Here is a 15,266-nt window from a genome sequence, read left to right on the forward strand (position 1 = left end):
ACGGAGCGCAAAAAGGAGCCAAAGCAAGGAAGCGAAAATAGAAATATAAATAACGAAGGAAGGGAGGAAGGGAAAAAGCACAAGGCACACTGCAATGCACCACGAATACACGACCTCAAAAGAAAAGGTAAGAAAAGAAAAGAAAGAGCAACAGAAGAGAGAAAAAAAGAGGGGATATCAGACGTAAAGCAGTATAAACACCGTGTGGATCATCTCCTTCGTTTCACTTGAAATGACGAAGAGATGCAACTGACAATTCCAATAGTGACTTTTTTGTTCAGGCACTTAATCCACCCACCGGCACCGATACTCGCTAAAACGTCTAAGACAGTAATGGACGACTCACATGCAAGCACGTACACTCCTGCACGCAGGCATGTGGTTAAGGGAGGGGGAGAAAACTGAGATCCCAAAGGCTTACACCGGATGTGAGAAATCATCAAACATGAAACGTAGCTGGAACCAAAAAGAAAAAAAGCACATAAATAAGTTAGCCGCGAAATAAAGCTTGCGAAGCGAACACACGGACTCACACGAATTGGGGAGGGGAAGAAGGATAAGGGGTATTCAAGTTGGTTTTCGGGGTTACGAGGTGATGAAACGCAAAGACGTACAACAAACAAGCAAAAGCAGCAGCAGAAGAATACCCCTTATGTGCTTCTCACCATTAATTTCCGCATGTCACTTCTCCACACAATGCCACACGCCCATAAATACCTTACAACTTTTAGACGTCTCTCGTCACCGCTGCCATTATTGCTATCGTTCGTTTACTCAGTTTGAGCATCTCTCTGAACTCCTTTCAGTCTCTTCATCTTTGCGTTTGGTGAGTTATTGTTGTTATCATTACCTCATTTATTCGATTCAGCTTTTATTATCCCTTGTTTCATTTGTTCCTCTTCTTTTTCTCGTTGCACCCTCCCCCTTTTTATCGATACTATTTTTCTCCTCGTTTTCAACAACTATGGTGCAGCTTTCTCCCTCCCTTCTTCCTCTTGCCGCCCTCTTTACTGCTAGACACACACATACATATGAACACAAACACGCAAGTACACGTACACATACACACGAAGACGAAAAGACGGACGAGGGCGTACAAACAATTGAGTTTATATATTTGATACACGCACAACACACATGTATGTGCATATTATATAAAGATGAGTATATGGAGAACAAATGTTGTTTAATTGATGTGCCTAATATTGGAAAAAAATGAGACAAAAAACTAGGTGAGGCCAGCGCACCCCGACAAGCATGACGACGAGAGAATAACCACAGGGAGAAAATAATCAACCACACATCAGCAGCGATCTGACTATTCACTGGTTTAGTCTATGGTTTTGTATGCCGTAATGGCCTCTCCGTCAACCGTCCGACCTGGTACAAAACAGAGGTAGTTGTCATGTTGAGCTTCTGACGCACTTCGTTGTGTTTCACCCCAACGCAATGGTGGCTGCAGCTCTGATGCGAGCCAATTCCAACCAAAGGCTCCGTTCACGCGTGGAGTCAACCATTTGGCCGACCGCTTACCGACGACGTCACCCGAGATAACATCACCGTCACCTTCACCTTCACCAACTTCGTCCGTTTCCTCTTTTTGGCGGTACAACTTGGCCTCCAACACCTTTAACGAGGCCAATGAAGCAATGGTTAATTGAGTCACTCCGCTGCCCTTAGACACATCCATCGCTCCGGTCCCAGTCACTAACTTGCAGTTATCGACGCCCCGCGCGGCCGTTACCCTCTTGTAATCTAAATCTCTGTTGAGTGCCTTAGATACGTCCAATTCCTTGCGTTGTGCGCGGAACCGCATGCGAGCAATAATATCCTCGTCAATTGCATCCACGTGGCATCCCTCACTTTCGGTTTGTGCCTTCAATTTTTGGCGCCCCTCACCAGATGCGGCAGCACGTTTGCTACGTTCCTTTCCATCACTTTTACCGGCAGCCATGCTGGTAGCAGTTCCATCGCGTTTATTTTTATTATCCTTAACTTTACTATTGCTGCAACCCTTGCATAAACCGTGTGACACTCCACGGCTACTGCTCGCGATGCTCGGTCGTTTGGTTTCCTCTTTTTCCATCTTCGCCTTTCCATTTTCTTTTCCTTCCCCCTCCCTTTCTCGTCCCTTCTTCTTCATTTCCTTTTCCTCCTTCGCTGCTTCCCTTTCATTTTCCACTTTTTGTACCGCCCCCTTTTTGACCTCGGTAGGGCATAACTGGCTTGTTCCACCACTGTCACCAATCTCACTGAACTGACTGGTTTCCTTTTCCGCTCCCGGCACACGCTGCTCGCTCAGGTTCATTAACGTCAGGTGCGGTAATTCCCCCCGTAGCTCCATTCCACGGCGAACCTCAGGCTTCGAGAGAAAGTTCTTTTGAAGAGACAAGTAATGCAGACTTTTAGGAAGCGGCGGTACCTCGGTGATTCTGTTGTATAGGACACGCAACTTCTGTAAATTGGGGAACAGTGAAGAAACACCGTTGAGCTCCGTAAGGAAGTTACAAGAGAGATCGAGACTGCGCAATCCGAGGAGTTGAGGCTGCGGCTCCTCAACCGAGTCACAGTCGCTACCGACGTTCTCCCTGGGCAATATCGTGGTAATTGCATTAAAGCTTACGTCAAGTACCTGTAACGCATGGGGAGACCCCAGGAGTGAGTGGGGTGCAAAAAGCGGATGAAGATTTGTGATCCTGTTATGAGATGCTTGCAGTTCACGCAATGATACCATACATTCCACTCCCTCGAGGCCCACCAACTCATTGTAGCTCACATCCAAAAGCACGACACGTCTAAACGCAGTGAGGCGTAATGGTTTTCCCACAACACCAGCAGCTCCATTTGCTTTTATGCCCCCTTCCCCTCCTCTTGCAACTGGCGTGGGCCTTGTGAGGAGTGAAATTTTGTTGCGGGACAGTTGCAGAACCTGCACGCATTCCATCGGGTTGACCCGCCCCTTTGCCAGAGAAACAATACCACTGCCGTGACAAGAATGTTTGCCCGGACCATGCGGACATGGTAATGTTCGTAACCGCTTCTCCGAGAAGTCCAGAAATGTTAAGCACGTCTCCTTCGGCAACCAGACACAAGTTCCGTTAACTGAGCGCTCTCCGTGCTTTGTTCCATTTCGATCCCGCTGCACACCCGCATGAGTGATGGGACGCGCCATTGCAATATCTGGTTTTACGAATTTTTGGCCTTTTTTATCATTAGTGTCGCTATGTTTTATAATAACAACACGCTTCCCGCTTACGGTTCGGGGCTGTGAATGAGGCCTCTTGAAAGTACTGAAGTCAACGTGTGAGAATGCGGGGATTCTCGATGACCGCACGGACGTACGAACACTGCAAATTGATGCCCGGGATGAAGGAGGAGCCCTGCTGCAAAAACTTAAGGCCATGAGGATATGAGACTTGGAGTCACTCGCTGCTTCAGACGCCGTCTGGGATTGCTTTGTGCTGACCCTCTTTGGCTCTTCAGGGGGCGGCTTGCGAGCACTCAGTTCTTCACTGTACAATGCTGTGGGCACATCAACAGACGCAATACGAGACATCTTTTATGTTCGGTGTGAAATAATTCCTATCAGTACAGTAACGCAGCCCACACCCGCTCTCTCGATGTGACGTGCTCATGTAAACGAAAACCAAAGCAATTAGGAAAAAAAGAAAGGCAAGAAGATGGAAGTAGGAGCACTATTACGCAGTCATTTTCAAAATAACAGAAGATCACGTTTCGAGGGGGGGAAGGTGATGAGCAGCTTCGTGAAGTTCGTGCACTCAAACTTGCAACTAGCAGCTCCTTTCCCGGAAGTAAACCAGGAAAGAGGTGAAAAAGATTAACAGCTACTGCAACCCGTCAATGCCAGCGCGGAACGGTACGCACAAAGAAATAATACCACATTACAGATCCCAGTGCTGTGGTTTAAACCCTATGCGGCACCACAGTGAAGGTGTTTAACCGATCAAACCCTTCAAGATTAAACAACATACAGTGCACGTCGATGGCACCAGCGTCAATTCTCCAACCCCACTGCGTTGTTGCCAAACCCTTCCGCCCTCAGCAGACCAAACATGGCATTCAGGGAAGCAGCGGTGATTGCCGCTTGGGCAGGGAGTGTAACCATGCAGCCACGAAAAGGCACCTCTTCCATTGTTTTGTAGTTGTATGCCCCCGTGCTGAGAAGTGAGAACAGTGAAAATGAGAGTTGTAACGCGGCCGCAGAAACCAATGAAGCAACGGCGACGGTAGGAGCCCGGTGCAGTACGGTAGGTTCCTGGAGCGACTTGGATAAAAGTTGTGTGCTTTGCTGTGCCGAAGGTCCGTCCCCATCATCCTGGGTATCCACGCCCGTGTCTTGCTCTGATATTCTCTCTTCATCTCCCACTTCTTGCGTCTTTGGCCCTTTATCGCTAGAAGTAGTGAGTAGATTCGTCCCTTCCTCCTCCTCTCGCTGGGGTTGGTTAAGTTGGTAACCCCACGGTTCCTGCTCAGAGACAACGGCTGGAGCAGTGCCGCTACTCGTAAGCCCCTCTCCACCAGCGGCAGCAGGACTTTCTCCTTCGATAACGGCATTTCCCGCCGGTTGTGGGTTGTCCACAACATCGGGGTTATAATTTGTCACCAGTACATCTGCAGCCCTATTTGGGTAGTCACCACTATAATCATCAGTGCCCAAAAGGGTGTCAGAAAGGGGATCGAACAACGTCCTCCTCTTATCCCGCCGCACCAAAAGGGCAACCACTCCTTGTCCCGTCATCACAGCCCATGCAATGTGACAAAGCAAGAGGAGAAATGCCTGCAAAACAGCGTGCTGTAAAAGCGGCATTTGAGGGCAGATGTTGAAGTCGTACAGCGTTGTACCATCGGTGTAAAATTCAAGACGCCGTGTAGCATCCAACAGCGTACCAGCACCGCGTAGGGATGAAACCATCCCCATGCCACAACCTACTGCAGCTGAAGTTAGGGCAAACCGCGAGGAACTCTTAGCGATTAATTGGCCATAGCCGCGGGCAAATCGTTCCAATCGGTAAAGAAATACGAAAAGCATGACCCGAAATAGTATGCTGGTACAAACTTGGATCAGAACGACAACATACGAGATTGCATTCGTGTGGTCTTCCGTTCGCACGTTCTGCACGATCGTGTAAAGTATTCCAGTAAGTAAAAGTGAAACGTAAGCAGAAACGGCGCCAAAGAGGGCAATAATGAGGAGCTGAGGATATGCCCTTAGGGAAACTGCTGTTAATAAACACAGTGGCGAATATAGAAATAAAAAGCAGCCAACAATGCCAATAAAGTGCATGGTTTGCAGAGTCAACTAAAGAAGCAACGCCTTTGGCTACTTTCCCCCGTGCCGCTCCCCTGCAGAACGTTTGAAGCAGCGGTCCACTGCCCACAGCCTCTTCGATTGCCTTTTCTACTCTTTTGCCCTTGGGAAATTAAAAAAAAACTTGAGGATGAACAAAAGTGAGGTAACCGACAGAAATGTTAACTAGAGAGAAAACACGGTCATTGGATTGTCAGCAGCGGCACGTATCGGCAAACTACGGGAACTTGCGGTACCTCGTTTAGGAATCTTCGAAAGCAACATTGCGCCCCGCAAAGAACGCAGAACCCACAAGTGGCGTTGCACGCCGCACAACGGCAAAAAGGAATACTGACTGGGAGGAGGGAGGATAATTTGGTACATACGGTGTTCTCGCGTACTGTTATTAGAGACCTGTAAGCCTTTGCCCACTCAATTTTTCCCCCTCCCCTTCTCTCACTTCCATCCAATTCTAAAATAATACGTATCTATAAGCAAACGTAGAATCATATACACATTCACACTTTTTGTTTATGGGAAATTCTTTGCATCTATTCCAGCTCTATTCAACATGACGATTCTTCTACGGGCTCTTTTAAATAAAACCACCGGTGTTTAAGGATGAGGGGGAATAACTGAAACAAAGAAAACAAACGAAAAATAGATAAAGAGTGGCAGAACTCGGTCCACTGAATGATGGTAGAAGCGTTGCCTCATGCGCCCTCCTCCTCCGACGACGAATCATCGAAACTAGTAAACTGCTTTACTGCAGGTGGCTTCTGTTTTTGAGCTTCTTTAGATTTTGTGGAGGAGTCACTGCTGGCAGTCGATACACCATGCCGCGGTACAGTGAAACTGATATCCTCACCAGGATCTTCAATCGGTTGAAATGGTCCTCTCCTTCCGATGTGGCTTCCAACTATGCTCCCCAGTCCCTCATCGGTGCCAGTTTCAGGGGGCACATTAGATGCCCTCCCTGTGTTGCCAACACTCAAATCGCTCTTTAGGTCATCACTTTCTGCTTTTTTACCCTCGGCCCTTTTCACCTCCTTCGTTTCCTCTTCCTTCTCATCAACCTTTGGAGCTTCCGTCCGTGTCGGCTCTGACATCGGTGCAGTGGGATGATCCTCTGAATCGTCGTCCCAGTCGTCGTACTGGCTGACCGTTACCTTTGTCTTCGGCGCTTCAGAGTCTCCTTTTTCCTCTTCCTCCCTCGTTGAATCCGCCTTGGAAACTGTGAGAATCGGCCCCATCACGGCTGTGTCCTTCGATGACGATGGTGGCGTTAGAGTTTTTTCCACAGAGGGTTTCATTCGCGTAATGGAATCGCTACTGCTATTGCTTCCACTAGGTTTGAGTGAGACAGGCAACGCAGTGGCGTCAACGTTCGCCCTGACCAGCTCATCGCCCCTTCGCTCTTGGGTTCGGTGTTGCTTCTGCTGCGGCTGGCGTGCCTCAGCCGAGGAGGCACTCGAAGACGACTCCCGTGGTGCAAACATAATGGGACCCCGTTTGTCAATAGGAACAGACATCTCCAATGTGTTAACTGTTGAATCTGAAGACGAACCCTCAACCTTCCTTGCTAATGCTGATTGGGTTGGGCGGTCAATAATTGACTTGGCATTAGATGCAGACGGTGGTTTCTTGTCGTCAATACTGCCCTGAACTGTAGAACCAGTTTGAGCCAAGTTTCCCTCTTTGGCTGTTGATTCAACTTTTGTTGGTAGAGCCGGACTCAAGAGCCTTTTTCCTTGGGAGATCAGACTGCTATCTGAGGACTGAGATAGTCGTGGGGGCTTTTGAGGCTCGGGTGAATCTGCAAGCTGCGATGGATCAGACTCCACCCTCCGCATTGAAGTGCCCGCCAACACGTTCGGAGCTAAACCAGCGACCAGCGACTCTCCTGCGGTGCTCCTCTTTATTACCGGTGTTGACGCTACGTTTCCTTGTCCTTCACTGGAAGAGGTCATACGGTGCGAGTCAAAAAGCGCTTTTTCAACACGCGGAATTTGAGAAGGCCACCCATCTCCCTTCTCAGTTGCTCTCACCTCCTTCGTGCACACCGACTGCGAAAGTGTTGTGGTAAAATGTTGTGTCTCCTTGAGCTCATCGTGCACCTCCCTTAGGGTCTCCCTCATTTCTCCTAGTAAATTTTGCTGGCGTCGGTGTTCGTCTTCCAGGCGTTTGATCCTCAAGCTACAGTCCTCCTGAGACCCTGCCCACTGTTTGTGCTGCGTAACATCAGCCCCAATGGTGTGAAGTTCTGTTTCGAGTGTTCTCACAGCCCTGCGAATTGCATTCAGATCCTGTTGCAGCACACAGTCCTTGAAACGCCGCTCAGACGCCTCGTCAATTTCCGTCAGGGTACCATTTAGGGCATCAATCTTCGCTCTACACGCCTGAAGGTCGCGGGCGAACTGTTGCTGTTGCTGTTGGACCGTCTCTCCAACTTGGGTTACCAGCGAGCTTGTGGACTGCCCTTTGTCTTCCAGCCGATCTAACCGGGAGCTTGCCTCATTTGCACGCGCTTCCAATTTATCTGTACGCTCCGCCATATTCGTCTCCACGCGCCGCATATGTTGGTTAAACTTTACTTCCAGCCGGCCTGCCATTTGTTCTGCTGCTATCTCGGCTTCATTTGTTGCAATTGCCGTCGCTTCCAGCTCACGGCGCGATTCCCTCTGTTCTTGCCACAAACGTTGATGTTGCTGAAGCTGCGCGGACAGTGTTTGGGTGTCCTTTGCATTGTCGTCAGCGGTGCTGCGCAGATTGGTGAGATCCGCGACCAGCCGGGTTGACTGCACTTCAAGCTGTGCCACACGACGCTCCATGCGCTCCACTTCGCCTCGAGATGTCGAACTGCTCGTTTCGCACCTCAGTGCTGCGTCGTTCGCGGCTTCCACCCTCGTGGACAACGCTTGCGAGCTGACGTTCATGTCACGGCGAAGTTGCTCAAGCCGCTCATTAAGGGAGCGCACAGTACCCTCAATGTTCAGTGCGTGTTGCTGGTTTTGCATTATGGCATTCTCCCCGCGACTGGCCTCAGCAGCCAATGTCTCACGGGCTTCCTCCAACACAACGATCCGGTGTTGCAGCTGCGGTATGCGATTATCTGTGATGCTTTCCAGTGACGTTCGTAGGTGCTGCTGCTGTTTCTCATAAACACTTACTCTATCCATCAGGGCATCGAGTTGCCGCTTTTCGTTTTGTTGTTCCTGGACGTCGCGTTCGTAAACGTGCCGTAAGGCGTCAACGCCGCTCTCTGCTCTCTGCGCGGTGCGGCGTACACCCTCCAAGTCCGCCCTCAGTTTTTCGGCCGTCGAAACGGCAGCCAGATGAGATTCCAGTTGAGCCACCCGCGCATCACGATCCTCGATGGCGTCCTCTGCACGTTGCGCAGTTGCCATTGCGCGCTGCGAAACAACTACCGCCCTCTCCGCCACATCGCGCACAACCGCAATGGTCGCATCAGCGCGGCTCGCGGCCTCTTGTGCGCCGTCAGCCTTGCGCTCTGCCCTGTCTATACGAGACAACATTACCGCCGCACTCGCCTCAGCAGCTGAAACACGTTCCTGAAGTGCTGTCGTTTGAAGCCGTAGCTCTGCTCGGCACGTTGTTGTGCAGTCATGCACTTTGGCGCTCAAATCAGTCATGCCCTCAGTATGCTGTGCCATCTGTTTAACTAATGTGTCTATCGGCGCCTGTAGCTCTCGACGCGTTGTGGCAAGGTGAGACTTCCATGTTTTGTCAACAAGTTCCTGCACGTGCGTGCCAAACGCTTCCACATCAGACTTTAACTGCTGCTTCAGCTGCTGTCGTTCCCGTTGCTCCTCCGCTCGCATATCGATGTACCGCATAAGTTCCGCATCAAGCCGCTGGGCAATGGCGCTATTCTCACGTTCTTGGTGCTGTACACACTCCACACGAAGCAAGGCGCACTCGGACACCGCTGACTCCAGTCGTTCGCGCATCGCATCTACCTGCTCTCGCAGTTGTTCCTGCATGTCAAATTGGGTGCGGTCTCGCACTTTACTGTCACGAAGCAAATCCTCCACACGATGCTGTAGCAAAGATCGTGCTGTTTCCTCATCTTTCCGCTGCTGTTGAATGGCGACAGAGAGCTCATCTATCGCCCGACGTGATTGATGTTCAGATGTGCGCACCTCAACTAGCACCTCCTCCTTCCAGCGGCGACCCAGAGCTGTCAGTGTAGAAGAGCGGGAATCGCGCTCAGCGGCTAATTCACTGCGCAGACCGGCTACCTCACTCATCACAACACGCAGTTGCCGCTGGAGTTCTATGATATACGCTGCTGAATCACCGCACTTTTCCCCATCATTGTCTGTGCGCCATGCCGCTTCAAAAGGAAAGTTCGAATTCCCCCTCATGTCTCCCGTCGCACTGCTGCTAGTCCTGAATTTCAGGTCCCGATCCGCCCATTCGCATGAACCTGCCGTCGACCTTCGATAATAAAGGGCATCTTCTGTTGCCCGTAGTAGTTTAGCCGCTTCGCGCCCGAAATCAGTCATATGCACGGGGCTACAGCTCTCCCCCTTTTTCTTTCTTCAATTTATCCGGCACAACGTAGTATTATGTATGATCCCCTTTTTCTTTTTCCTTTTCTTTTCTTTTTTTTTTTGCAGTCCCGGTCAAGGCTTTGCAAGCAAATTATGTGACCCTTCCTTCACGAAACAAAATCAGATCCAACGAGCCTCTCTCTCTCTCTTTTTAATAATAATAATAATAACTTCCGCCCCGCGACGCTACTTCCCCCTTCCTTCAGCCGCTGTTTACTCTAATGTCTTGCCCTTCAGCCTGGTGGAATGAGACAGTGAATCAATAACAGGATAGAAAGAGGTGTGAATGGGATCAGTCAGAGGAAAAACCGACTGCCTCTCCTTCCCACTGTACTAAATCTCAAAGTCACTTATTTTCTCCACCACACTTTGGCCTCTGCCTCGTTTTTTATTTTTTTTTGGCGAGGGAGAGGTGATTCAGGATTTCTAAATTTCCAATATTTGCAAGACAAAAAAAAAAACAGATATACCCGAGGGTAGACAAAAAGGCGAAGAAAAGAAGAATGGAAAGGGGAATACTGCAGCAATAACAAGATATAGATTTCAAACAAGTGAAAAAACAAAGCGACAGCCGACGAAAGAAAGAAGAGAAAAGGAAGTGCAAAAGTTTTATTATTAAAACTTTGAGAACGGGCAGAAAGTGCACATGAGAGGAACCCCAAAAAAGAAAAGGAAATATGGGACTTTTATTTTGCCCACTACCCGTTCCACATACGAGGTGAATGCTACACAATGTGAGAAACAAAATTAGTGGGGTTGGAGGGGGGAAAACAACAACAACAACAAAGAACAGTAACAACACTACATTACACGACTAATGCTGAGTGACGCTCGCCCCTTTAGTGGCGGTGTGATAATGACACAGATAATACCAAAAAAAAAACATTCATAGTGAAAAGAAGCACCTCATTGTTTCCTCTCCATACATGACACCACATGCACCCACGGGGCACCGCAGTGCATACTCAATTCCAACTCCTCACCTTCATAGAACGTATTGCACCGTCGCATATGAAAGGGAAGCTGAAAAAGAAAGAAAGAAAGGAAGCGAAAAGCATCTACTGGTTTACTGTTGGTTTCAACAGCAATAGAAACAAACTTTCGAGCACTCCTCGGGGTCCTACAGCATCACTAAACCTTCACCACCACCCCCCTCTTCCCCGTTCCACCTTATCACTAGTGAGCCAAAACAACCAAAACAAGGGAATAATGAAATGAACTTGCGCACAGAAAAAGCACAACACCGGTTATTTGGTTGTTTTGCTTCACATATTTTCACCCTACCGGCAGAAAAAAAAACACGATTTCCCCTCACGATGTATGTATATATATATATATATATATTTATTTATTTACTTATGCACACCCGCGCGTGTGGGTGTGTACAGCACAATACGACCGTATACCCCATCAGAACTTGAGCATTCACCAAAAGAGAGGGGATGTGCAAAAATTCAGACAGAATGACAGTTAGAATTGATTTAAAATATTTGAAATAAAAAGGTGAAAGAGTGAGCGGAGGAGCATAAAGAGAAATGTAGCCTAAGCAACGATTTAGGCAACTTGTTGCATGAAGATACATTGGGGCAGCTCTGAACATCAAAGACAACACATGACGCTCTAGACTCACAACACAATCTCAATACCTTCATTCTATGAGCCATTTGTTTTCTTCCAGCTTCCTATTTGTCCTCTCTGTTCCCACTGTTTTGTACAACTCTCCGTGCCTCTCCTTCCCTTGCGGTGACAAATAGGGATAAGAAAAAGAAAAACACGGATACGTCGCGAAATATTGCCTGCTCTGACAGAGGCATGTCCCAACACCATTCCTTCATCATGCTGTAAACCTCTCCGTCTCCACTTGCCTCTAGTTTTTTTCTTCTTGCCTTTTCATTTAGAAACACATGTGATAATTAGATGTTCCTCTCTTCCCACCCACCCTCCTTTTACTTTGAACTATATCCTTTTTTCGTTTTCGGTGTTGAAGGAGAGACAGCAGCGTCGTTACAACACGCACCGTCCTCCTCTACAATGTATATGCCTCAAATGTCTCCATCACATGTTCACTGCAAGAAGGTACGGGACATTTGTTGCAAATGTACTGCGCACAGTCCTTGCACAACACCTGGTGTTTGCACGGATAACAGATTACAGTGCAGAGGCGCCGACGACATACCATACACTTTGACCGCTCATTGATAGTCATGCGCACGCGGCTAATCATTTCTAACATCTCACGCTCAATTTCCTGCAACTGTTCCAACGACCGGTGCTGCAGTTCCGCGATTACTGGCATTTGTACGTGGGTGCTAAAGACCTCAATTGTAATTTCCTCTCTTAGCGCTTTCAGTACCCGCTCCCTTCGCTCCGTAAGTGCTGAATCCTCACCGTAACGTTTCCTTCGCATCTCAGGCACCAATGCTCTTTGTTTATGCTCCTCCAGCATGTCTAAGCGGAACTGAATTTGTGAGGGGTTCAGGAAGGGCACACCAGCCTCACATGTCATTTCCACCCATTGCTGATACTCCGCTGGACGGAATGGGGAATTCGAAATGGAGTTGAGTTGCACAACATTCCCGTTTTGCGTAGCTCGGAAACATGGGGGAAGCTCAATCACAATATGCCATTCAGTACAGGCCATGTCGGCGGAAAACCCCGAGTACTTTGGACCCCTCCGCGCCCCTCTAACACAAGCGATGTAGTAGTGATCACTATTATCACGCCGCATGTCTTCACTGCGCATTTCTAATAACACCCGCACGTAGCAACCGCGGACTACCTCCTCGAAGTTCTTCCACTCAATAAAGTTCACAAGTGTTGTGCGAAACAACTGAAGTTTCTTGAGCATGTCGTACGGTGGCGCCGGTATATGCTCATCTAACAAATAGTCGGTCTGAGGTGTAGCGGCCATATGTGGCAAGGTACGACAGCCGTCTTACACAACCTATACTTCCTCCCTTGCCTCTGTGCTTATCAATTTAATCGTTTGAAAACTATTCCGTACCGCCTGTGTTCGGTTTTTCCTCCGTTTGGCTACCGTTGGTCTTTATTTATTTATTGGTGGCTGCCTTAACTTGGAGATGAGCCGGTGGTTCCCGCGTCTTGCACTAAATCCTTCGTTGCTGTTGTTGTTATTTCCCGATCCTTGTCTTATCTTCCGGGTCCCGATTCCTTCGCCTCACTTCACAACTAACAATGACAGCCCGCAAAGAGGAGGAGAGAGCCAGCAAAGGAATAAGGAAATAAAGTTTAAGAGGGCAAAACATGTAAATTAGCAAAATAAATAATAAATAAAACCGCGCAGGTCCTCCCTTTTTGGTGAAGATGCAGAAGGAGGAGACATTTGGAGACGTGAATGTCAATGCAACAACGTACGGAACGAGCACACCGTTACATCTCTCATCCTCAAACATTTCGAAAGCTCAGCGGTGTGGGTCCATCACCTTCTTTACGTGGGTGCACATTCACGGCCCCGCGGCCCCTTTTCGGTCTTTACTGACCATTGTTCATCGGTCAGTTTTTACTTCTCACTTAATAATTCCAACCAGTTAACCACACCCTTCGGCACCTCCATGGAAAAGACGTCTCCCATGCAGTTAACAAAATGCAGTGTGTCCTCTGCATTCCTGAAACATTTGTCCTCAGCGATAAATGTTGAAGTCACCTCAAAGTTCTCGGGTGACATCTTTATATTGCGTATATCCTCCAGAAACTTCTCTTCCTCCTTCATGTGTCGCGCAAATGATGCCATCACCCCTAAAAGCAGCGGATAGTCGCCCAAGTCTTTCATCCGCATGCCACTGCGGTAAAAATTTTGCAGCCACGGCTCATCGGCGATATCAAGAGAAAAGTGCCGCAGAATGTAAGGGATACCAGTAATCCTGAGGATTTTGTGTCTCAACTCGTCTGTACTCTCCTTATTATCGGATCTCTCGGCCATCCTACCTGCTTCCTCAATGCTAGCATCCGCCACTTGTAGACATCCCTGCAAGTGTTCATAATTTTTCGCATGGTAGTGTGTATAGAGAAGCTCAACTCCCACTAAACGAGCATCGGTCGTCCACAACTGCTGTGGTGTATGCCAATGTGTCACCAGTTGTTCCGCGTAAGCTGCCAATGGGGGAACGCGGTAAGCTAAGAAACGTATGAACCGTCTCTGAGCCTCCACTGTGGGGTCTAAGTTCGCTTCAGCGAGGCAATGAATTGCGTCGATAGCCGTATTCATCTTCCGTGTGAGAGAAGCTGATATAATTACCGCGGACGCAGCCGTCTGATCCCAGCGAGCAGAGGAATGACTCATCCACAACCATAATGTTAACACCTTCCTGTGGTCTCCACCCCGAGCGAGAAACAACAACACCGCGCCATAGTCCCTTGGACTGACAAATGACTTACGCAGAGCGATGTTAAACGCATCCACAACATTTTGCCTATCCTCAGCCAAGGTGTGATCGCTCAGCAAGCATAATGAGTTAATAAGCGTACCTGAGAGATGTGGCACCTCCCGTATTTCACGCATTAACATCTGCTTCACCTCCCGTGCGTCATCTGTTTTCGCCACCTTTTCCGCAAGGGCGCAAAGAAGCTCACAACACATGCCCACCGATACCGGGCGAAGCGCGTCGGCTAATTGTAACAGAGTCTTCGCCTCAATGCCATTTTTAGAAGATAATAATTGCATGAGCTGCGTCCCTACTTCCCGGGCAGAGGGATGGGAAGAAAGCAACGCCACCACCCGCCGTGGTTCCCTCTGCAAAAGATAACTTCGACCCAAGCCAGCAGCTATGGGGACAGGAAGCGGTGCAACGGGATATTTCTCACGGAATGCTGACGCAACTTTCTGCACAGCTGCGGCATCATCGGGTACAAACTCGCTGCCGCACAGCAACTGCTGGAAACTAAGCAGCCGTGTAGCGCATCGCCGCATACCCAAACACAATCGAGGGTTCTTTCTACATAACAATGTGGGGAAATCATTGTACGTTTGAATAAGGGTGAAGCTGATATTGAAGAAAACAACAGCGCGACTTCCAGGAAAACATATCTATTACACCGTAAACGAAAAATAAACATGAACAAACAATAATCTTCCCGAGGTGATTGTGTGTGTATGCGCGTGCGGGAAGAGTGTTGAGAGAGAGCCAAACAGATGTGCCCCTGCCCACACGGGTGTACACGCAATAAAATGAATGAAATTGGTCCCACGGGCCTACGGGGGTGACAAAAATAACCTGATTTATTTAATCACGATTGCATCGGTCTAAAATAAAAGCTGTGAAGTTCTAAATCGTTTCCCTAGTTGGAGAAAATACCTTCCCACCTGCTTAATTTGGGCATGGCAACCCCATGTTGCACATTCCTCCGCCACTCAAGCAAAGGAC

At 48.6% G+C, this 15,266-nt stretch overlaps 6 protein-coding genes across 6 annotated transcripts; 1 reads left to right on the forward strand and 5 right to left on the reverse strand.

The window, feature by feature from the left end:
* Positions 1 to 595: 595 nt before the first annotated feature.
* On the forward strand, positions 596 to 1,219 carry TbgDal_VI850 (hypothetical protein, unlikely; the record flags this gene model as incomplete). Its single annotated transcript, XM_011775590.1, has 1 exon — positions 596 to 1,219. One exon carries the CDS (start codon positions 596 to 598, stop codon positions 1,217 to 1,219), a length of 624 nt encoding a protein of 207 aa, XP_011773892.1.
* A 111-nt stretch (positions 1,220 to 1,330) lies between these two features.
* TbgDal_VI860 (hypothetical protein, conserved) lies at positions 1,331 to 3,556 on the reverse strand (the record flags this gene model as incomplete). Its single annotated transcript, XM_011775591.1, has 1 exon — positions 1,331 to 3,556. The coding sequence occupies one exon, from the start codon at positions 3,554 to 3,556 to the stop codon at positions 1,331 to 1,333; it is 2,226 nt and encodes a 741-aa protein (XP_011773893.1).
* Positions 3,557 to 4,015: 459 nt separating this feature from the next.
* On the reverse strand, positions 4,016 to 5,305 carry TbgDal_VI870 (hypothetical protein, conserved; the record flags this gene model as incomplete). Its single annotated transcript, XM_011775592.1, has 1 exon — positions 4,016 to 5,305. The coding sequence occupies one exon, from the start codon at positions 5,303 to 5,305 to the stop codon at positions 4,016 to 4,018; it is 1,290 nt and encodes a 429-aa protein (XP_011773894.1).
* A 716-nt stretch (positions 5,306 to 6,021) lies between these two features.
* TbgDal_VI880 (hypothetical protein, conserved) lies at positions 6,022 to 9,837 on the reverse strand (the record flags this gene model as incomplete). The annotated part of the gene is made up of 1 exon (XM_011775593.1): positions 6,022 to 9,837. One exon carries the CDS (start codon positions 9,835 to 9,837, stop codon positions 6,022 to 6,024), a length of 3,816 nt encoding a protein of 1,271 aa, XP_011773895.1.
* Positions 9,838 to 11,911: 2,074 nt separating this feature from the next.
* On the reverse strand, positions 11,912 to 12,796 carry TbgDal_VI890 (hypothetical protein, conserved; the record flags this gene model as incomplete). The annotated part of the gene is made up of 1 exon (XM_011775594.1): positions 11,912 to 12,796. The coding sequence occupies one exon, from the start codon at positions 12,794 to 12,796 to the stop codon at positions 11,912 to 11,914; it is 885 nt and encodes a 294-aa protein (XP_011773896.1).
* Positions 12,797 to 13,405: 609 nt separating this feature from the next.
* On the reverse strand, positions 13,406 to 14,812 carry TbgDal_VI900 (hypothetical protein, conserved; the record flags this gene model as incomplete). Its single annotated transcript, XM_011775595.1, has 1 exon — positions 13,406 to 14,812. The coding sequence occupies one exon, from the start codon at positions 14,810 to 14,812 to the stop codon at positions 13,406 to 13,408; it is 1,407 nt and encodes a 468-aa protein (XP_011773897.1).
* Positions 14,813 to 15,266: the final 454 nt, after the last annotated feature.

The sequence above is a fragment of the Trypanosoma brucei genome, chromosome 6 (genome assembly GCF_000210295.1).
Source record: "Trypanosoma brucei gambiense DAL972 chromosome 6, complete sequence".
In the NCBI taxonomy this organism is placed as follows: Eukaryota; Euglenozoa; class Kinetoplastea; order Trypanosomatida; family Trypanosomatidae; genus Trypanosoma; species Trypanosoma brucei.